General features: G+C 39.8%; 1 protein-coding gene and 1 pseudogene across 10 annotated transcripts in view; both read right to left on the bottom strand.

Moving 5' to 3' along the window:
- The window catches only part of RBL1 (RB transcriptional corepressor like 1), a 96,911-nt gene that overhangs the window by 25,378 nt on the left and 48,896 nt on the right, over positions 1–22,637 (bottom strand). For all 10 annotated transcript variants that reach the window (XM_077169309.1, XM_077169288.1, XM_077169335.1 and 7 more), the window contains 2 exons: positions 12,087–12,219; positions 2,449–2,709 (listed from right to left, as the gene is read on the bottom strand). In XM_077169309.1, coding sequence (XP_077025424.1) covers positions 2,449–2,709; positions 12,087–12,219 — 394 coding nt within the window. The remainder of the gene's footprint in view (positions 1–2,448; positions 2,710–12,086; positions 12,220–22,637) is intronic.
- LOC143691205 (heat shock protein HSP 90-beta pseudogene) lies at positions 12,462–16,734 on the bottom strand (annotated as a pseudogene).

Genomic DNA, 22,637 nt, shown 5'->3' with positions numbered 1-22,637 from the left:
TACCAACTATTTAGGTAAATCCCATGGACTAAGAACGGTTTTTACATTTTTAAACGGTTATATTTTAAATGGTTACCTGGACTGCAAAACTTAAAATATTTATTATCTAGCCATTTAAGAAAAAGCTTGCTGATCCCTGTTTTAGACCTTCTAGAAAGATCTGCTGACCTTAAGATTTTCATTTCTGGAATGACTTTGATATGCATCTTGCATCCCCAAAGAATCCCAAAAGATAAAACTCCTTTATTATTTCACCAAAACACGTTGTGAAGGTGGAGAGAGGAGGGCAAGTTTGGCTATACATCTTGAATCTTAGATCTCACTGCAATGCTCAAAAGATTTTGAGGGTGAGATTACATGAAGGGATAAACAGTCACTTTGTAACTCCTCTGCATTCTTCTCAGGTTAAAAGCTTTAATAATACCACTCTATCAACTAAGAGTTGGCACTGTGTGGTGGCAGATTGAAAAGAAAACCTGAATTCATCACAGCTGTCCATGATGAACACACGATGTACATAAAGTTTGATGTTGTTCTTTTTCTTCTTGTTCTCAAAGAGGTTAAAGGGAACCCTGTGGAGAATGAAGAGCAATGGCCAAAATTCCAGCTGACCTTACAAAGAGAAGTGCTTAACTATCTGGTGGTCTTCCCAATCATTGGTAAGGCTCTTGTAGAATTCTCCATATTCCTTCTGGGTGATGTCATCAGGGTTCTGATCCAAATGGATCAGTACATCTTGATCAATGTACTTCTCCATAATCTTCTTGGTTTTCTTTTTCTTGTCCTTACCACTATCATCCTCCTCATCTGAGCCCATATCTTCAATCTTGGGCTTTCCTTCATCATCCTTATCATCGTCTTTCTAGTTTTCTCTTCCTCTGCCTCATCATCACTGATTTCCTTCTCTCGTTCCTTCTCCAAATAAAGAATGATGGGGCAGCCTATGAACTGTGAGAGCTTCTTTACCACTTCTTTGACCTACCTCTCCTCTAAGTACTCTGGTCCTTTTTAAGGTACAAGATCACTTTGGTACCCTGGCCAATAGGCTCCCTGTGGTCAGCACGAACAGTGAAGGAACCTCCAGCAGAAGACTCCCAGACATACTGCTCATCATCATTGTGCTTTGTGATCACAACCAATTTCTCTGCCACCAAGCAGGCAGAATAGATGTCAAAACCAAACTGTCCAATCAGGGAAATGTCTGCATCAGCCTGCAGTGCCTGATACCTGACTTGGTAATGGTTTCCAAATTATTTATGAGATCAGCCTTGGTCATGCCAATGCCTATATCCACCTCAGGGTATATTTTTGAGGGTTGGGGAAGATGTCAATTTTCTGCTCTTTACCACTTTGAGAGGTTTGTTCAACTTGGAGGGGTTTGTCAGGCTCTCAACAAATCTTGTCCAAAGCATCAGAAACATTAGCGATCAACTCTTGAAGGAAAATTTCCTTGTTGGAATAGAGAGTATTGATGATAAGAGACATAAGTTGGGAAATCTCTGCCTGGAACGTGAAAGTCTCCACCTCCTCCTCTCTATGGTGTACTTCCTTGGGCATCTTGAGGGGAACAAGCTGCAAATACCAGACAGCACAGTGGGCAGAAACTGTGTCTAGCTCATAAGCGACAGAAAAGCTGCGTGGGGGTGACTCAAGAGCCAATCACTCTTTATACACTTTACTTCGCAATAAATGCTCTAAAAAAACATTAATACTTTATAAGTTATGCCATATACACATGACAGCTTAGAATTCCCGGGCCAAGTATCTCTCTCTCTCTCAACTATGGAACCTTTTGGTTCATGTTCAAAGAAAACTATCAAATATCTTAGGATTGCAAGACTACAAGCCTATTTTCATATTCAATCTTTCAAATGTTTTGTTTTTAGCTTGGAAGAAGAGGTTGATGCTGTCCACCATCAAGAGTTAGGTGAATACTTATACCAATGTCACAACTGCCAAGAGATAAGAAAAAACTTACTGAGTTTGCAATCTACTTGGCCAGCCTTTGGACACTGAATCTGTCCAATGGTAAGTGTGTACATATATGTGTGTGTCTGTGTGTGCACATGCATGGGAATATGTTAGAAAAGAGGGGAGGGGAAGGCTACAAAATAGTAAATCTATATGCCTGAATCTTGTTTTCTATTTCCTCACAAAATAAGAATATGTTTTTTTTTTTTAGTTCTTAAAGAGATGCTTTTAAATCAAGAAACAAATTCTTGCTTATTACTCTCATTTGGAAGGCTCAGGTAAGAAAATAAAAGAAGTACTAACAAAGAGGGTAGTAAATTTATTAAAAGTGAAAAACTCAAAAAAGCAGTATAAGTTAAAAAAATATATATATATTTATATATTGGGTTAAAAAAAACCACATGTGATCCAATATCACATTTCTTAAATTTTTATCTAACTCAATAAAAATATGAAATAAATACATTAAGATGTTACCATGTAATGGGACTGTGACTTTATGTCCTATTGTCCCCGTTACTGTGGCTGTGGCCATTGTTAGAAGACTTTGCCCAGGTGAAATTTTTTCAGCAGCAATGCTTGATGAAGGAGCAATTTTCAGTTTTGTTCCTTCTGTTATGATCTTGTCCATAATCATTTCCTTTGGGGGTTCCTCTCCAAAAAGTCGTCTCTTAGCACTACCTGCTGTAGGAGAACTATAGCGTTCATGGACAGATATTGGAGACAGTGGTTGCACATCTAAAAAGAGAGAAATAAGTTTTAAAATAGTTTGATATATATTTCAAACTAATAAATCCGGTTCATTCATTCATTTAACAAATAGTTATTGAGATACTTTGTAAAGCACAATGGATTCAACAGTGACAATAGAGACATGGCTTCTGCTCTCATGGAATAACAAGTCTCATGAGAAAGGGAGACATAAAATAAACCATTATAATAAAATATGAAAACCATGATAGCTTACCTTCCTTGTTTCGTAAACCTCTGCCTATATTAAAGAAACAAATATTAAAGAAGCAAAAGATTAAGAAGCAGAATTGAATGAAGTGACCACTACATTTAAGTAGTCTAGTAGCTTCTGTCTCCCAATCTTATTTAATAAATAATATCTGAGAAGATGGGAAACAAAAACAAAATACCAGTGATTTGATCCACTTTTGCCTGCACTCCACACCCCAAAAAGTTTAAGGCAGTAGTTATGAATTTCTGATTCAGTACACAGGGAATCATCTTCTATAAATCCAACAGAAGATGAAGATGAGTAAAGATTATAATGGTATTTTTTACCTATTCTTAATCTGAGGGATGGTAGTAGTATATTTGTAAAAAAAATAAAATATAAAAAATAAAAAGAGGGCCCTACCCTGACCAAGATGGAGGAGTGAGATGCTTCAAGGGCTCTGTCCCATGCAGAAGCTATGAGAAGTGATGGGAAGGCAAGTGTGACAGTGATTCCGGGGTGTAAGTGACCTAGGAGGGTCTTCTACACCACATAGGGAGGCCCTGGTTGCAAAAGCTAAAGAATTGAGACGCAGAGAACTGAAGACTGTCTAGCTAGTTCAAACAGCCTAATGTGCCCTTTTCCAAATGGAAGCCCAGAGCCCTTATAAGTGCAGAGACAGGAAATAAGCCAAGCCACGTTCCTTGAATGTGCTACCCTCACATGCTCTGCCTCCACCCCATGACTTATGATTCCCCCACACCCCACAACTGAACCTTATCAACCACCACTTCCACCATGCTCCAAGTGCCCCTGTCCATAGCCCCTCCCCACATGTCCCCGTCCCACACCCCCGCTTCAGGCACATGCACATGCCTGGCCCAGCCCAACCCACCTCTCCCATGTAAGCAAAGTCTAGCCCCACCCCTTCTGAGACCCCACACTAGTGCCCAGCCCCTTGACGCCTCTCCCTTTCCCTGCCCCCCTGCAGGCAGTCACCTGCACACCTGGGCTGCGGGTGCTCACTTTCATACTAGGGCCACACCTGCACCTAGCCCATAGAGTTGCCCAACCCCACCCTCCCCCACCCCCCGCCAGCTCTGCACACATGTACATTAGCATCCGGCCCCCCCAGATCCCTGCATGCACACATCCCTGTCACAGACCCCCAGCTCTGGGCAAGCGCTGATCTGCACATCCAGGCAATACCTGCCTACAGCCCATGGAGGCACAACCCTGCCCTGATGCCCCTAAGCTCTGCACATATGAACACCAGGACCCCACCCCCCCAGACTCGTGCATACACATAGCCATACCCTCTCTGCAGAGCACCCATGCATCTGTGTACCAAACTCTTGACTCCTGCACCCCAACTCCCTTGCCCTGCACACGTGTGCACCCTTGCCCCACCCCCTGGCACAAGCACCATGCTTCCACACCTGGCAGGTGTTCACATGCACAGCTATGCTAAATAGCCCCTGACCTGCACATGCGTACACCCTGCCCCAAATCCCCACTCCTGTGCAGTCACACCAGGGACTGGTCCATCGACATCACGGGCCCCTGACCCACATCCGGCAACCCCTGTAACCTGTGCCCCGCCCCTACATATTCGTGCAACTGCATCCTAGGCCCTCTGGACACCTCCTTCTGTGGAAGGCCACACCTGTGCCCTGCCCTCCGTTTGCCCCAATCTCTGTGCCTGGCACCACACAGCCTGATACCCATGACCCCCCTTGCTCCACACGCCCACTCACATCCTGCCTGCACACAAGCCCCATGGTAGACTGAGTCCTCTTGCATATTCTAGATTGTCATTTAGTTAATTTGACATCTACACAGCACCCCCTTTCTGCCTCCTGCCATGTCCCACCTCTATGTCCCCTATGCTGCACCCTGCTCCTGGGCTCCAAGGCCTACCTGAACTTGTAGCCTGCCTCCACACCTCCTCAACCCCACAGTCCACACCCCCTGCTCACAGGCACCAGTGCTGCATCCCCGACCCATGACTATACCTGCCCTGCAATCTGTCACTTCACTGTTATGGCCCATCTTACACCCCACATTCTGCTCCACAGCCATCCCGCAAATACAAAGCTTTAGACTACTGGAGGAAACCGACCTCCAAAGTTAGTTTATCAAGATATTTATATGCCTCAAAGGCAACAGAAGATCACTTAGCATATGAAGATGCAGACAGATATAGCCTAGCCTAATGACTAAATTAAACATCAGAGGAGACACTAACTTTGGAATAACTAATCAAAGATGTTCATGTAACTACTAAAAATCAGTGGGATGGCTAATAACATAAGAGAGATCAAGAAGACCTCAGCAATCATACTAATTTGTTAAACCTTACCTTCTCTGTATCACTTCTTCTCTGCACCACCACCTTTGATCTTTCTCCCACTCTTTAGGGGTATTTAGGTTTTGCCCATTTTAGCTTTTCATGTTGGAAGGGGCTGTCAATAATATGGGATGGAAGGAAAATGCTATCACTTTTTTTTTGGATGCATGGTCTGGGAATCGAACCCAGGGCTCCCACATGGAATGTTATCACTTTTAATAGCTGCATTTGAGCATATGGGATGAAAGATAAAAGCCTGGCAGTTATATACATAGTGGGCAGTTGTTCAAAAATTTGAATTTTCACTGTTCTAAGCCATCATTGGTATGGTAGACTGAGTCCTCTTGCATATTCTAGATTGTCATTTAGTTAATTTCAGGTGTGACTCATAACTGTAAAGTCTAGTTTATCCTCTTGCAATATTCTACACATCCATTTTATTTTATTTGTGGCTATACAATTAGTCATATGTAGTGAAAATGTGATTTTTGGAATAGCTCTTATTGAAATCAGAAACTGGATTTGGCATATATTCAATTCACTGCCCAGGGTTAAAATCCAGAGCTACAGATAGTGAATCTTTACCTTTCTTTCCTGGCATATTAGTTTAACTGATGATTTGAAACCATAGCAATTAATATGCTTTAGCCTTTAGCAATTAATATGCTTTAGCCTTTGCTTTTGTAGACGATAAATGGAGCTTATACTTATATCACCAGGTTTCAAAACTATTTACACTAAGTGGGAAGGCTTACCCCCTCAGGGATAGTATATTATGCCTATTGCTCTTGAGAATCCATTTTCAACTCATTTCACCAATTGATGGGAAATCAGATAAGACAGATAGGACAATCCTTTAAAATTGAGTGGAAATTTTCTATGGGACAGGCTGTTGTATTAAACTGTTCCTTATCACCACCATGGATGTGTGCAACCTGCTCTTAAATGTTCAGAAGAAAGGAAGAGAGGAAGAAAGAAATGGCAAAGGGGGCAAAATGTAAAAATTGGTGTTTTCAGGGTTTCTGGAATGGGGTTTACTGAACTTCTCTGTATGGTGTTTGTATTTTTTTTAACTGACCTGTAAGTTTGAAAATTAAAAAGTTAAAAAAGGTAAAAGCACTTAACTATATTTATTTCTATGTTCACTAGATGTTTAGATAGAGAATTATGTAGTCTATTTTCAAAACCTGCTAAAAGTTATAAAAATTACCTCCAGCGATGATTTGGCAGTTCTCTGGATTACCATTCAAGTCTGAGAAGGGTGTAAAAATAGTCATGGTTTAATCTCTCTATATAATTCTTGGAGTTATGAAAGCAATGTTGACTTCTGTAAATAAGTGGAAATCTCTATTGTAGCTTCCATTACCCCTTAACAAGAGACTATCTAGATGTCTTATATCTATGACATTCAATTCAGTTCTTGAATCTGACTAGAGTGTTCACAGCTAACATTTCAAGGGAGGAGGCAAGTTACTGCACAAAGTTAAGTGCAAATCCCTTGAAATTTATCTTTTCCTAGCACAGTACTGGAAAAGCTATGGTGGACACTTAGCAAAAATTTAATGAATACACAAATTAATTGTCTTGTTCTCCCCAGAGTCAAGGTTCAATATAATTTTCTGAGGAGTTCTGTGAATTTGATTCTTTTGCCATAACAATAATCATTTCCCCTAATTATTAAAATAAGGTAAGCCATAAATGTTCAGAGTAGCATTATTTATTTTAGCTCAAAAGTAGAGACAACCCAAATGTCCAACTGATGGATAAACAAAATGTGGCATATCCAGACAACAGAATATGATTTAGCTATAAAAAGGAATGAAATACTGATACATGGTACAATATGGATGAAACTTGAAAATATAAATTATGCTAACTGAAAGAAGCCAGACAAAAGGTCATATATTGAATGATTTAATTTATAGTAAATGTCCAGAATAGACAAATTCATGGAGACAGAGAATAGATTAGTAGTTGCAGGGGCTGGAGGGAAGGAATAATGGGGAGTGACTGCTAATGGGTTCAGGGTTTCTTTCTGGGGTGTGGTAGTTTGGAACTATGTACCCCCAGTGTTTTAGTTTCCTAGGCTACTCAAGCAAATATCATGAAATGGTTTGAGTTAAACAATGGTGTTCTAGTTTGCTAGCTGCCAGAATGCAACACATCAGAAGCAGACTGGCTTTTAATAAAAGGGGATTTATTTTGTTAGTTCTTCAGAGGAAAGGCAGCTAACTTTCCACTGAGGTTCTTCCTTACGTAGGAAGGCACAGGATGGTCTCTGCCGGCGTTCTCTCCAGGTCCCTGGGTTCTAACAACTTTCCCCGGGTAACTTCTTTCTGCATCTCCAAAGGCCTGGGCTGAGCAGTGAGTGCTGAGACGAGGAATGCCGAGCTGCCTGGGCTGTGCTATGTTGCGGTCTCTTAAGCACCAGCCAATTAAGTGAAACATCATTCATTGCAGCAGGCATGCCTCCTAACCTACTGCAGATATAAATGAGCAACAGGTGAGGTTCATGTACCATTGGCTCATGTCCACAGCAACAGAAGTAGGTGCCTTCACCTGGCCAAGTTGACAACTGAATCTAACTACCACAAATGGGAATTTATTAGCTCAAGGTTTGAGGCTGGGAAAACATCCAAATCAAGGCATCTTCAAGGTGATGCTTTCTTCCTAAAGACTGTGGCATTTTGGAGCTGGCAGCTGGCAATCTTTGGTCCTTAGCTGGTGTGCTGGTTTGAATCTTTTGTAGACCCCAGAAAAACCAGGTTTTAATACTGATACATCTTGTGGGAGCAGCCGTTTCTTTTAATCCCTATTCAATACTATAGGTTGGAAACTTTATTAGATTATCTCCGCAGAGATATGACTCACTCAATAGCAGGTATTAATCTTTGAATAGGTGGAGATGTGACTCCACCCATTCCAGGTGGATCTTGATTACTGGAATCCTTTAAAAGAGGAAATATTTTAGAGAGAGCATTCAGAGCCACAAAAACCAAGAGAGCTCATGCAGCCAGAGATTTTTGGAGATGAGGAAGGAAAATACCCCTGGTGAGTGTCATGAAACAAGAAGCCTGGAGAGAGAGCTAGCAGATGTCACCATGTTCACCATGTGCCTTTCCAGTTGAGAAAGAAACCCTGAACTTCATGAGTCCTTCTTGAGTTAAGGTAAGCTTTTGTTAGTACCTTAATTTGGACATTTTTATAGACTTGCTTTAATTGGGACATTTTCACAGCCTTAGTGAACCTGCAACTTAATAAACTTCCGTTTTTAAAAGCCGTTCCATTTCTGGTATATCGCAGTCTGGCAGCTAGCAAACTAGAACAGCTTGTCACATGACAAGGCACATGGTGGCATCTCCTGGTCTCTCTTTTTTGTTCAGAATTGCGCTGATGTACAGCTTCTAGTTTCCTATGGCTTTCTCTCTGTCTGAATTTTATCAGTTTATAAAGGGCTCTAGTAATAGGATTAAGATCCATTCTGACTGGACAGGCCACCCCTTAACTGAAGCAACCTCACTAAAAGGTCCTACTTATAATGGTTTCACACCCACAGCCACAGATTAGATTTAAGAACACTTTTTTCTGGGGTTCTTAAACTTATTTCATTCCTGTGTGTATGAAGTCTTATAATTAGGACCTTTTGATGAGGTTACTTCAGTTAAGGTATGATCCAGCTGAATCTGCATGGGTCTTAATCCCATTACCAATGGCCTTATTGAGAAGGTGATGAAGAGAAAGAGAAAGGCCAGAGGGATCGGCCAGAAGCTGAAAGGCAGCAGAACCCAGAAGAGAGAGGAGAGGCCAGGAGAAGCCTCCATATGCATTGTCATGTGACAGAAAAGCCAAGGAACCTCAAGGATCACCAACAGCCAGCTCCAGAATACCACACTCTTCTGGGAGAAAGCATCAACTTGATGATGCCTTTATTTTAGACTTCTTTTAACCTAAAAACCATGAGCCAAAAAATTCCTGTTGTTTAAGCCAACCCATTGCATGGTATTCGCTTCAACTGCTAGGAAACTAAAACATGGGATGATAAAAATCTTATGGAATTAGTGGTAATAGTTGCATAGTTTTGGAAATATACTAAAAACTACTTTACATCAAAATTTTTATATATATAAATTATATCTTAATTAAAAAATAATATATACCAACTGAAAAATTTCAAACAGTACCAAAAAACCTATAATGAACAAAGTAACAGTCACTCAAAATCCAAACACCTGGAGAAAATCACATTATGGTGACCATCCTTCATGATCTTATTTCTTAGATCTCTAGCTAGGCTGCAAAGACATACAGACATACACACATACATACAAATTATTGTTACAGAAACACACACACATAGAGGTAATTCTCACTTTGCATGGTTCTGATATGCATGAATTTCAATTACCACCACTTAATTACATTAACACCAGTCTCTCAACAAAATGGTTCATATTTCAGTTATCAGGATATATTAACTGCAATTACATAAACTACAAATTTCTATGTTGACTCTTAAGTCCATAAATCACCATGCAAATAACAGATGTGCATCATGATCAGTGACCCATTATGTCATGTCTTTCAAAGTCTGTTGGTAATTGGTCATGGTACATCCGTTATTCAGTTTATACAGAGAGCAAAGCACATAGATGTACTGCCTCCATGTCTCCTACTGATAAACTCACATATTTTTGTGACATTTTTTTATTGTGAAATATAATATATATACAAAAAAGTGATAAATTTTAAAGTACATTTTAATAAGCAGTTATAGAACAAATTTCAAAGTATGGTATGGATTACAGTTGCATGATTTTAGGTATTTCCTTCTAGCTGCTCTAAGGCACTGGAGACTAAAAGGAAATATCAATATAATGATTAAGTAGTCAAACTCATTTGTTAAATCCTATCTTCACTGTTACAACTCCTCCTTCTCCTTTCATCCTTCTCACAATCGTTAGAGATATTTGGGCAATGACCATTCTAATTTCTTCATGTTGAAAATGGGTGTTGACATTATGGGGTGGGGGGGGTACAATTGGTTGAAGCTTTTGGAGAGACTGGTAACTCAGGGTTTCAGGGCTTATCTGGCCTAGGAACCATCTGGAAGTTTCAGGTTTCTGAAAAATAAACTTAGTGGGTACAACATTTATAGGGTCTCAGATAGAGCTTTGGGTATTCTTTAGGGTTTACAGGAATACTGTTGGTTGGGGCTTGGCATACCATGGCAATTAGCAATATGTAGCAGAAACCTGCATAAGAGTAACCTCCAGAATAGCCTCTTGACTCTATTTGAAATCTCTTAGCCACTGATACCTTATTTTGTTACATTTCTTTCCCCCTTTTTGGTCAGGTAGGCAGTGTCAGTCACATGATATTTTAAAAGAAAGGAAAGCTGGAAGAGGGAACTGGCTAAAAAAAGATGAAAGTACAACAAAGAAGTGAAAAGAAAATGAATATCAATAAAGTTATAGAAGAAATAGCTGATCCTGGGTATGCTGACACTGCTGCTGCTCAAGTCTAGATATACAGTGAGAAGAACTTTGGGAAAATGATCGTATTGACCAAAATGAGAAAGCTGTGAAAAAAAAAGGATAAAGATATTCTACAGAAAATGATGACAGGAAAATGTTCTCATTAAAAGAACTCTTGGATATATTTCATGGCATTGAAAAAGCAAAACATAGAAGGTAGGAAGCTCATCCAAATTTGGAAAGGAACATGACAATTCAGTAAACCACAGAAAAGATGCTCACTCCATAGCATAAGCTATATAATGAGAATAAGGCAGACAGCACTGTTTAAACTACTGACAATTTTTAAAAAATAAAACATTTTAATAAATTCTCAATGTTCCTAAGGTTTTAAAGTACAGAGCACTAAATATTAGGTTTGCTATTTTTTTCATTTCTCTGAACATTGATAACTGTCATTAAGAAAGTTTTAAATGTTTTGACAAAAATGTTAAAGGTCACAAAACAATCCAATTATTCCCATTACTAAGAATACCTTGTATGGTTTCAGCTTACAGTCATTCTTTTGGTCCTGCATTGCATGCAAATCCAAGACTGCATGCACACACTTGCACATACATATGCGTGCACATACACACACACACACCAAAAAAATGGATCTAGAGTAACCTCACTAACCAACCTGAATATTTATTCATCTGAGGTATGCTTAGTGATACTGTGCAGTTAGAACATTTTCTTAACTGATTTTAAAAAATCAAGAGCTATATAATCCAGAAGATGCACACATTGGTTTGCCACTTCACAAGAGAAAATAAGGAAGAATGCAGTAACATCTTCGTATTGGTAAGGATCAAAATGAACTATTTTAAGAGCATAGAGATAAACCATTTATTAGATGAATTAAAGAACCCCAAAGAGATTATGAATTCTCAGTTTTGCTTTAAAATTTATCTTTCTATAGACACATACAAATAAAAACAGTAACTCATCAAATTTGGAAAAGTAGATATTTAAGTAACTTATTTAGTTTTCCACTAGCATTTAGGAAAATTATATGCATTTATTAAAAAGCCAAAATACTATTTCTACAATAATTGATACTGCAATTAAAATGTATATAATTAAAAATTAGACTGAAAATCCTATTATTTTAATATAAGAGATATACATTAAGCCACAAAAATAATTGATTTAGGGTATTGGTACAAGCATTAAGTCCCTTTTCAAATCCTGATGACAAAATTAGATTTCTCAATAATATGCTAACAGGATTTGAAATTTTCTCTGAAAAAAATTATCTTTATTATTTTTCATTGTTTTATAATTGTAAGACTGTTGAACCTACCCCTTCGAAGATTTCCACTATCAGTTCGAACTTCTTTGACCCGTGGATGCATTATAGGAGACAATGGTATCATGGGAAGATGTCCCTGCATATTTCCACCATTTCCTGTTTCAAAGTTATTGGGGAATATTACCTGTAGGAAAAAAAATCCTTTGCTTTACATACAAATAAAACCATTGTGGGAGGTTGAATGAAGTTCAACCTAATTTAGACATGTTCTTAATCTTTTTTTTTAACTGTATCTTCTTTATTTGAGCACTTTAATTTTAGAACAAAATAAAGCAAACAAACAAAAAACTCACAATACACAATATTCAACCCTATTGTCAAATGGGATGGGGCTCATGGCCCTTGCAACCTGGAAAACCCCCCACTAGATATCAGTAGATAGAGTCAGGTGGGACAGGGCCACTTGGGCTGCTGTGGCAAGCAGGGCAACACTAGACAGTGGGTACAAGTTTTATGGGTAGAAACACCTAATCTACTTCTTCCATGTGAGATGTATCTTCGTCACCCTCTGGCGGGGGTGGGGGGTGAATTTCATCAGGAACAGCAGCACTGGGTTCTTTGGCTGTCACTTCATCTTCATCAGTGCCTAAACTCTGCTTGATCCTGTGGTAGATGTGGTTTGAGTGGGTCTGGGGTTCCTCAGTTTCAAATAACAGCACCACCAGGCCTTGACTGCCTTGTCATTCTTGTGATCTCAGCCTTCTGCCACAGTGTCACTAAAATGGGGTGGTCAAGGTTGATCTCCAGGTGGTTTTTGGCCATCATGTAGCCCACTGTAGAGTTCTGAAGCTCCTGGGTTTTCATGACCCGCTGCATGTTGGTTATCCACCCATACGTGCTAGTTACAATGCAGCAGGGTGAAGACACAGCCTACTAGAGATTGTCATCTTCTCAATCTTTTTATCCAAGATTTCCTTCACAAGCTTGCAGAGGTTTTCAAACTTGGATTTGCTCTCCTCCATTTTCTTCTTCTCTTTCTCATCCTCAGGTAGCTCCAAACCCTCCTTTGTAACCAAGACCAGGCTCTTCCCATCAAAATTCTTGAGGTGCTGCATGCAGTACTCATCAACAGGCTCAGTCATATAGACCACTTCAAAGCCCTGCTTCCACACTCACTCCACAAAAGTCAAGTTGGCCACCTGCTCTTTGCTTTCACCAGTGATCTAACAAATGGACTTCTGGGTCTCCTTCATGCAAGAGATACATTCAGAAAGAGAAACCACCTCCAGACTGGGAGGTGTGATAGCACAACAGCTCAGAAAGGTGTTGCTGGTTAGCTGAGTCCTCATGGATTCCAGGCTTCAGGATTTTAGAGAATGCCTCATTAAATTTCTTGCAGTTCTTGTCTTCTGCCAGCTTAAAGAAGAGTTCAAGGCACCTCTTCACAATGTTTTTGCAAATGACCGTCAAGATTTTGCTCTGCTGCAACATTTCTTTTGAGATGTTCATGGGCAGACCCTCAGAACTGACCATGCCACAAATAAAGTTGAGATACTCTGGTATCAATTCATCACAGCTGTCCATGATGAACACATAATGGACATAAAGTTTGATGTTGTTTTCAATGAGATCAAAGGGAGCCTGGCAGGGGATGAAGAGTAATGCCCAAAATTCCAACTGACCTTACAAAGAGAAGTGCTTGATTGCCAGGTGGTCTTCCCAATCATTGGTAAGCTCTTGCAGAATTCTCTGTATTCCACCTGGGTGATGTCATCAGGGTTTCTGGTCCAAATGGGCTTGGTCTTGTTCAGTTCTTCTTGATCAATGTTCTTCTCCTTAATTTTCTTTTTCTTGTCCTTACCACTATCATCCTCCTCATCTGAGCTCACATCTTCAATCTTGGGCTTCTCTTCATCATCCTTATCTTCCTCTGTTCATCATCATCACTGATTTCCCTCTCCAAATAAAGGGTAAAGGGATAGCCCATGAACTGTGAGTGCTTCTTCACCACTTCTTTGACCTACCTCTCCTCTAAGTACTCTATCTAGTCTTCTTTATGGTGCAAGATCACTTTGGTACCCTGGCCAATTAGCTCCCTATGGGCAGCATGAACAGTGAAGGAACCCCAGTGAAAGACTCCCAGGCATACTGTTCATCATCACGGTACTTTATGATCACAACCACTTTCTCTGCCACCAAGTAGGCAGAACAGAAGCCAATACCAAATTGCCCAATCATTGCCTTGTAGCTGAACAATAATTCACTGTATGTATACCACATTTTGTTCATCCATTTTATCCATTCTTCAATTGATGGACACTTGGTTTGTTTCCATCTTTTGGCAATTGTGAATAATGCTGCTATGAACATTGATGTCCAAGTGTCTGTTTACATCCCTGCTTTTAGATCTTCTGAATATATACCAGTAACAGAACTGCCAGATCATATGGCAGTCCTATACCTAGCTTCCTGAGGAACCACAAAAGTTTCTTCCGCTGCAGCTGTAACATTTTACATTCTCATCAGCAGTGAATAAGAGTTTCTATTTCTCCACATCCTCTCTAACCCTTATAGTTTTCTTTTTATTTAATAGTGACCATTCTAGTAGGTGTGAAACAATATCTCATTCTGATTTTGATTTGCATTTCCCTAATAGCTAATGATGTTGACCATCTTTTCATGTGCTTTTTAGCAATTTGTATTTTCTCTTTGGAAAAATGTCTATTCATATCCTTTGCCTATTTTTCATTTGGGTTGCTTGTCTTTTTGTTGTTGAGTTGTAGGACTTCTTTATACATTATGGATATGCAACTCTTACTGGATATATGGTTTTCAAATATTTTCCTCCACTGAATAGGCTGCCTTTCTACCTTTTTAACAAAGTCCTTTGAAGTACAAAATTCTTCAGTTTTGAGGAGGTCCCATTTATCTTTGGGTGCTCTGGGTGTAAAGTTTGTGAAGCTTTAATTCTTGTCAATATTGTTGGATTGGATCTTTTTGATTAAGTTCTTTCCATGGATATGTGACCCATCCAATTGTGAGTGGTTTTGATTAGGTAGTTTCCATAGAAACGTGTCTCCACCCATTCAAGGTTGGGTTGCTTACTGGAACCTTTTAAGAGGGAAACACTTTTTTAAAAAGCTTGAGAATCCACACATCCAGAGACCTTTGGAGATGCAGAAGGAAAACACCCCTGGGGAAGCCTTATGAAATGAAGAGAGAAGGCTAACAGACATCACTATGTGCCTTTCCAGCTGAAAGAGGTGCCCAGAAGCCAAAGACTGCAGGAGACCCCAGCTATGTGTCTTTCCCAATTGACAGAGATGTTCTGGATGGCATTAGCCTTAAAACTTTAAATTTGCAACTTAATAAATTTACTTTTTAAAAGCTATTCTGTTCCTGGTATATTCCATTCTGGAAGCTTTAGCAAACTAAAACAAGCATATATTTTAAAAAGCATTAATTTTGTAAATATGTTTTAACAAGTAGTTATAGAAGAGATTTCAAATTTTGGTATGGATTACAGTGCCACAATTTCATGTTTTGCCTTCTAGCTGCTCCAAGACACTGAAGACTAAAAGAAATATCAATATGACTCAGCAGTCATATTTATTTGTTAAATCATATCTTCTCTGTTACAACTCCTCTTTCTCCTTTGATCTTTCTCCCAATATTTAGGGATATTTGGGTTATGCCCCTTCTAATTTCTTCATGTTGAAAACGGGTATCATCAATCTGGGATAAGGGGATGGAACCACTTGATGTACTTGGAGACGCTAGTCCCTTTTGAATTTCAGAACTTATCTGGCCTAGGAACCATTTGGAGGTTGTAAGTTTTTGGAAAGTAACTTCGAGTGAAACTTTTGTGGAATCTCAGACAGAGCTCTAGGTAATCTTTAGGGTTAACAGGAATATTGAATTGGGTTTGGCAAACCATAGAAATTAGCAATAACTAGTTGAGGCTTGTGTAAGAGCAGCCTCCAGAATAACCTCTCGACTTTACTTTCTTTGTCACTGATACCTCATTTTGTTATATGTCTTTCTTTCCCCCTTTTGGTCAAGAAAGCATGGTCGATCCCATGGTGCCAGGGCCAGGCACATTACTGGGACTCATGTCCATCATTGCCAGGGAAACTTTCACCTCTAGGTGTCATGTCCCACATAGTGGGGAAAGCAATGATTTTCCTTCCAGAGTTGGGTGTAGAGAGAGAGAGAGAGAGAGAGATCACATCTGAGTGACAAAAGAGGTTTTCCAGAAGCAACTCTTGGGCATAATTATAGGTAGGCTTAGCTTCTCCACTATAGAAATAAGTTTCATAAGAACAAGCCTCAAGATCAAGGGCTTGCAAGAGACAGAATGAAGTCATGAAACATGTAACAACGTGGATAGACCTTGAGGACATTATGCTGAGTGAGATTAGCCAGAAACAAAAGGACAGATACTGTATTGTCTCACTGATATGAGCTAACAGTAATGAATGAACTTGGAGAATTTCAGTTAAAGAACAGAGGTCATCAGGAGATAGAAATAGGGTAGATATTGGGTAATTGGAACTGAAGGGATACAGATTGTGCAACAGGACTGATTGTAAAAGTTCAGAATTGGATAGCACAATACTATCTGATAGTAGCACATAATGTAAATATACTAAATGAAGTTGAATGTGAGAACGATAGAGGGAGAATGGCTAGGGGCACATATGAGACCAGAAGGAAAGATAGACTATAAAGACCGAAATGATATAATCTAGGAATGCCTAGAGTGCACAAAGATAGTGACTAAATGTACAAATTTTTAAAATGTTTTTGCATGAGGAAGAACAAAGGAATGTCAACATTGCAGGCTGCTGAAAACAGATGGTCATTCTATTTTATTTTTTGGGCTTGGGAAGGCACTGGGAAACAAAGGTCATTCATATTTTAAAACTTCAACTTCTGTGTGAGACTAAAGTAAAAAATGCTTATTTTGGTACAAAATTTAGATTTTAACTAGTGCATTTCCTAATATAGTTTATATGGACAGGTTAGTTGAACACCATAAGTACATAGACCCTTGAATAGGGCATGAGATTTTATAGGTTTGTATAGTATGATGCCCTGATAAATCCCAGAGTGATCTGAACAGTGAATAAAGAAGTATTTCCAAGTCCCCTTGGGGGAATGGTGAGAAAGGTGGAAAATTCAACTTCCCCATTTGGAGATTCCTGATATTCTCGCAAGCAGAGGGGACAACCAAATCAATAGGTCGAGCTCTCAATCTTGGGGTTAGTTCATATGAAGCTTATACCCGCAAAGTAGGCTAAGCCTACTTAAAATCAGGTCTAAGAGTCAGCCCCAGAGAACCTCTTTCATTGCTCTCTCAACCAACACAGCAAGCAGACTCACTGCCCTCCACCTCTCTACATGGGGCATGACTCCCAGGGGTGTAAAACTCCCTGGCAACATGGGACAGAAATCCTAGAATGAGCTGGGACTCAGTATCAAGGGATTGAGAAAACCTTCTTGACTGAAAGGGGGAAGAGAGAAATGAGATAAAATAAAGTGTCAGTGGCTGAGAGATTTTGAACAGTCAAGAGGTTATCCTGTAGGTTATCCTTACACATTATATAGGTAACCACTTTTTAGTTTATAGTGTATTAGCAAAGCTAGAGGGAAGTACCTGAAACTGTAGAACTGTGTTCCAGTAGCCATATTTCTTGAAGATGAATGTGTAACAATATAGCTTTTGCAATGACTATGTGATTGTGAAAACCTTGTGTCTGACGCTCCTTTTATCTATGGTATGGACAGATGAGCAAAAAATATGGATTAAAAATAAATAAATAATAGGGGGAACAAATGTTAAAATACATTGAGTAGACTGAAATACTAGTGATCAATGAAAGGGAGTTGTAAGGGGTATAGGAAAAAAATAGGGGAACAAAGGTTAAAATATATTGGGTAGAAGGAAATACTACTGGTCAATGAGAGGGAAGGGTAAGGGGTATGGTATGTATGAGTTTTTTCTTTTTTCTTTTTATTTCTTTTTTTGGAGTAACGCAAATGTTCTAAAAAATGATCATGGTGATGATGAATATACTACTATGTGATGAATTGTGAGCCACTGATTGTACACCATGTATTGAATGTTTGTATGTTAAGAAGGTTTGTGTTTGCATGTTGTTTTGGTTTGTCAAGTAAAAAAAAAAGATCAAGGGCTTGACCTATTAGCTTGGAGTTCTTAATATTTAAGAAAGTATCAAGGGTTTCTCAGATGGGAACGCTTAATAGTTTTTAGGTCCCTCTAGGGACTCTACCAATTCTTTTTAATTATCAGCCCACCATAGTTTGGGATGTATCTGGGTATTATATTAAGTTATGCAGAATTACAAGCCCTCGTCCCAGTCTGGGCTCTGTGTTTTTGGATTGCTAATATGAGCTATCCAGGCAGGTTGAGTTAGACTGTGCGTTACAGAAAACTTAGCTTTTGGACAAAATAAACCTCTCTTCCTTTGGTCTCTTATAGCAGGTGAAGTTCTAAAATATATATAATATCATCCTTTACCCTGTATTCTGATTTACCTTAGTACCAATTAGATCATTCTTGTTTTTATTTCTAATTGAAGCCAGAGCTTGTTTTTTGTTTTTTTAAAAACAATTATATGCAGCAATGCTGACTCTCAAAGCAGTAGAACCCAACTCTGTATCTTATGTGTCACACAGGTACCCAAAATTCCAGGGTAATATCAGGTTGTAAACATATAGTACAGCATCATAGAATCTAGCCATAAGACTTACAGCTTCAGTTTAAGTGTGACTAGTATTTGAGCCTAGAATCTAGGCCCCAATTTTCTTATAAGCTTTTTCTAAAAGAGACCATACAACATTGGTTCTTTGGTTTCTGGCATATTTTGCACAACATAATGTCCCCAAGGTTCATTCACCATCATTGCATGCCTCAGGACTTCATTCCTTTCTGTAGCCAAGCAATATTCCATCATATGTATACACTACAGTTCACCTTTCTGCTTCTCAATCACCCCTTGGCCACAGTGCCAGTTTGAAAGGATTTATGTACCTTAGAAAAGCCATGTTTTATTCTAATCAATCTTTTGGAAGTAACAGTTTCATCTAATCCCCATCCAACACTATAGGTTGGAAACTTGATTAGGTCATCTCCATAGAGATGTGATTCAATCAACCGTAGGTATTAACTGGATTAGAGGGAGACGGGTTTCCACCCATTCTAGGTGGGTCTTGATTTCTTTACTGGAATCCTTTAAAAGAGGAAGTATTTTGGAGAAAGCTTCAGAATGACACAGCCATGAGAAGCAGAGAGTCCACCAGCCAGTGACCTCTGGAGATGAAGGAGAATGCCCCCAGCGGCGCTTCACGAAGCAAGAGGCCTGGAGAGGAAGCTAGCAGACATCACCATGTTCACCACATGCCCTTCAAGTTGTGAGAGAAACTCTGAACCTCATTGGCCTTCTTGAACCAAGGTATCTTTCCCAGGATGCCTTAGATCAGACATTTCCATGGCCTAAAAACTGTAAAGCAGCAACTTATTAAATTCCCCTTTTTAAAAGCCTTTCCATTTCTGGTATATTGCATTCTAGCAGTAAGAAAACCAGAACAGATTTTGGTACCAGAGGAGTGGGGTGGTGCTGCAGTTTGCAAATACCAAACATGTTGGAACAGCTTTTTAAATGGATAAGGGGAAGATTTTGGAGGAGTTGTGAGGAGCTTGATAGAGAAGGTCTAGAATGCTTTGAAGAGATTGTTGGTAGAAATGTGGACTCTAAAAATACTTCTGACAAGGCTCTAGACAGACATGAAGCGTGTGTTATTGCAAACTGGAAGGAAGGCAATCCTTGTTTTAAAATGGCAGATAATCTGGCAAAATTGACTCGTGGCTTTGGCTGGAGAACAGATTTTAAAAGCCATGAACTTGGATATTTAGCAGAAGAGATTTCCAAATTAAATATGGAAAGTGAAGCCTGGTTTCTCCTCAGAGCTTATAGTGAAATGTGACAGGAAAGAGATAAACTACAGAACTAAACTCTTGGGTACAAAGAAACCAGAAATTGATGTTCCGGAAAATTCTGGGCTTTGAGGAAGGGTGACCCCAGAGAATAGTGCCCCAGTGAAGATTTAACCAAATGTGGAACAGGTTAGCCATTTCAAAGAAAGCTAGGATCATAGATAGAGTTATCCAGGAACAATTTGTGGAAACTCCTCCTGCCTGATGAGCACATCCTTTCTTACTACATAGAAAGCCAACAAGAGTGCTGTGGGATCTGTATAAACAGACCCACTGCCAGTCTGGACTAAAAGGGAAAAAAAGGGACACACTGGAGGAAAAATAATTTCAGAGGCAAAACCATGGAGGCTGGGATCTGAAGTCAAGAAGCCTCGGGCCAGGAGAGCAGACCAACCCAAGCACGTGGAGAGGGTGAGTTTGCCCCAAAGGTAGGGGAGGGGCCTTCCACCTCTTGCAGTGGAAAAGTCGTGCTGCCTCAGGACTTGGAGAGGGTGCAACACATTCCTTGGGAATTAGGGGTAGCCTGGCTGCCAGCGCATGGAGGGGTTGAGAGTGTACCCCTGAAATGGCAGAGAGCCTAGGTGTAGCCCCCAATGCTTGGAGAGGTGAAAGAACAACTAAATTTGTAGAGTCTGTTCTGCTCAACTGATGTTGCCATTGTGTGACCTTGGTAACAAATTGTTGAAATGTGCACTCCAGCTGGGAGGACTGGCTATCCTCCCAGAAGGAAATGCACTTTGATAAAGTAATCTCGATCCCAGTAAGCACCTCTTGGTCCCTAGCCAGTTCCCAGAGGATCACCTCGGCCCAGTAATGTAAGCTAATTGGAATCTAGCCACTATTGTGTAAAGATACCACATAAACTGCATGTGAGCAGCGAAGAAGGAGAAGAAGGAGAAGAATCTCATGAGAGAGAGACAGAAGGAATCTTATCCAGAGGAAGATGCTTGGGACTTGTCCAGTCAGACCCTGAAAATGCTGTCAAGGGCATTCCCCAGTGCTCCTCTCTGGGTGTTGGGTGCTATTCCATCTGATGATATAACTATGTCTCATTTCTAATAATCATTTAATTACTTTCCTAATAAATTTTGTTTTTCTATCACTGAGGTCTGTGTTGCTACGAATCCGAGCCTATAAATTAAATGGCCACAAATATCATGTTGCCTTTTGTGCAAGAAGGTGGAACTGAGAAAATGGTGGTCTCCCCAGTGTCCCCCAAGTTTGCATTTGCAGAGAGGTGGGCCGCTGCATAGGCCCTTGGAAAGGGTGGGAGTGCCGCTTTCTAAAGCCCAGAAGATAAATGACTCTCAGACATTGAACTCTAATAGTTTGCCCTGCAGGTTTTCGAGATTGCTTGGGTCCAATGACCCCTGTGTTCCTTCCAATTCCTCCCTATGGAAATGGGTATATATATCCTAAAACTGTTCCTCCTTTGTATGTTGACAGCAAATAACTTTTTCAGAGCTTTATAGGTCCAGAGCCAGGGGAAAGTTTTGCCTTAGGATAGACCATGACTATAACAGACTTTGATGAGATTCTGTACGGTTTCTAACCTTGTATTGTTGTAATGTCACTGGAATGGCTTAAGGGTCTCTGACATTGTTATAGAATGAATGTATTTTGTGTATGGAAAGAATATGTCTTTGGAGTCCAGAGGGTAAAATATGCCAGTTTGAAAGGATTTATGTACCCTAGAAAAGCCATGTTTTAATCCTAATCAATCTTGTGGGAGCAATGGTTTCTTCTAATCCCCATTCAGTGCTATAGGCTGGAAATTTGATTAGATGGAGACGTGTCTCCACCCATCCTAGGTGGGTCTTGATTTCTCTAATGGAATCCTTTAAAAGAGGAAGCATTTTGGGGAAAGCTTCAGAACAACACAGTCATGAGAAGCAGAAAGTCCACCAGCCAGTGACCTTTGAAGTTAAAAGGAGAACACCTCTGGCAGAGCTTCATGAAGCAAGAGACCTGGAGAGGAAGCTAGCAGACATCACCATATTCACCACGTGCCCTTCCAGTTGAAAGAAAATCCCTGAATCTCAATCAGCCTTCTTGAACCAAGATATCTTTCCCTGGATGCCTTACATCGGACATTTCTATAGACTTGCTTTAATATGGACATTTCCAAGGTCTAAAAACTGTAAACTAGCAACTTATTAAATACCCCTTTTTAAGCCATTCCGTTTCTGCCTCAAGTAGAATTGCATCCCTTCCACAAGATGCAATGTCAGGTATAGTGCATTCTGGCAGCTAGCAAACTAGAACAGTCACCTCTGTCCATTGAATAATGTCGAAAACAAACAATCCATGCCCTATAGTTACCTCACTTCTTGTACAATCATCAGCTATCTCAATTTTAGACAGTTTTCACTGGTCCAAAGACATCAGCTATCTCAATTTTAGACAGATTTCACTGGTCCAAAGAGACAAAGAACCAATAAACATGGCCTCACCAAATATCAAATCTAAACCTCCCTTTATCTTCTTCCCACCCATTTATTTATTTATTTATTTATTTTTAGCATGGGCAAGCAATGGGAATCGAACCTGGGTCCTCTGGCATGGCAGGCAAGTACTCTGCC

Source organism: Tamandua tetradactyla, chromosome 1 (assembly GCF_023851605.1).
Source record: "Tamandua tetradactyla isolate mTamTet1 chromosome 1, mTamTet1.pri, whole genome shotgun sequence".
NCBI classification, from domain to species: domain Eukaryota; kingdom Metazoa; phylum Chordata; class Mammalia; order Pilosa; family Myrmecophagidae; genus Tamandua; species Tamandua tetradactyla.
Note: the sequence above shows the minus strand (reverse complement) of the source record. Positions and strands in the feature narration are given on the sequence as shown.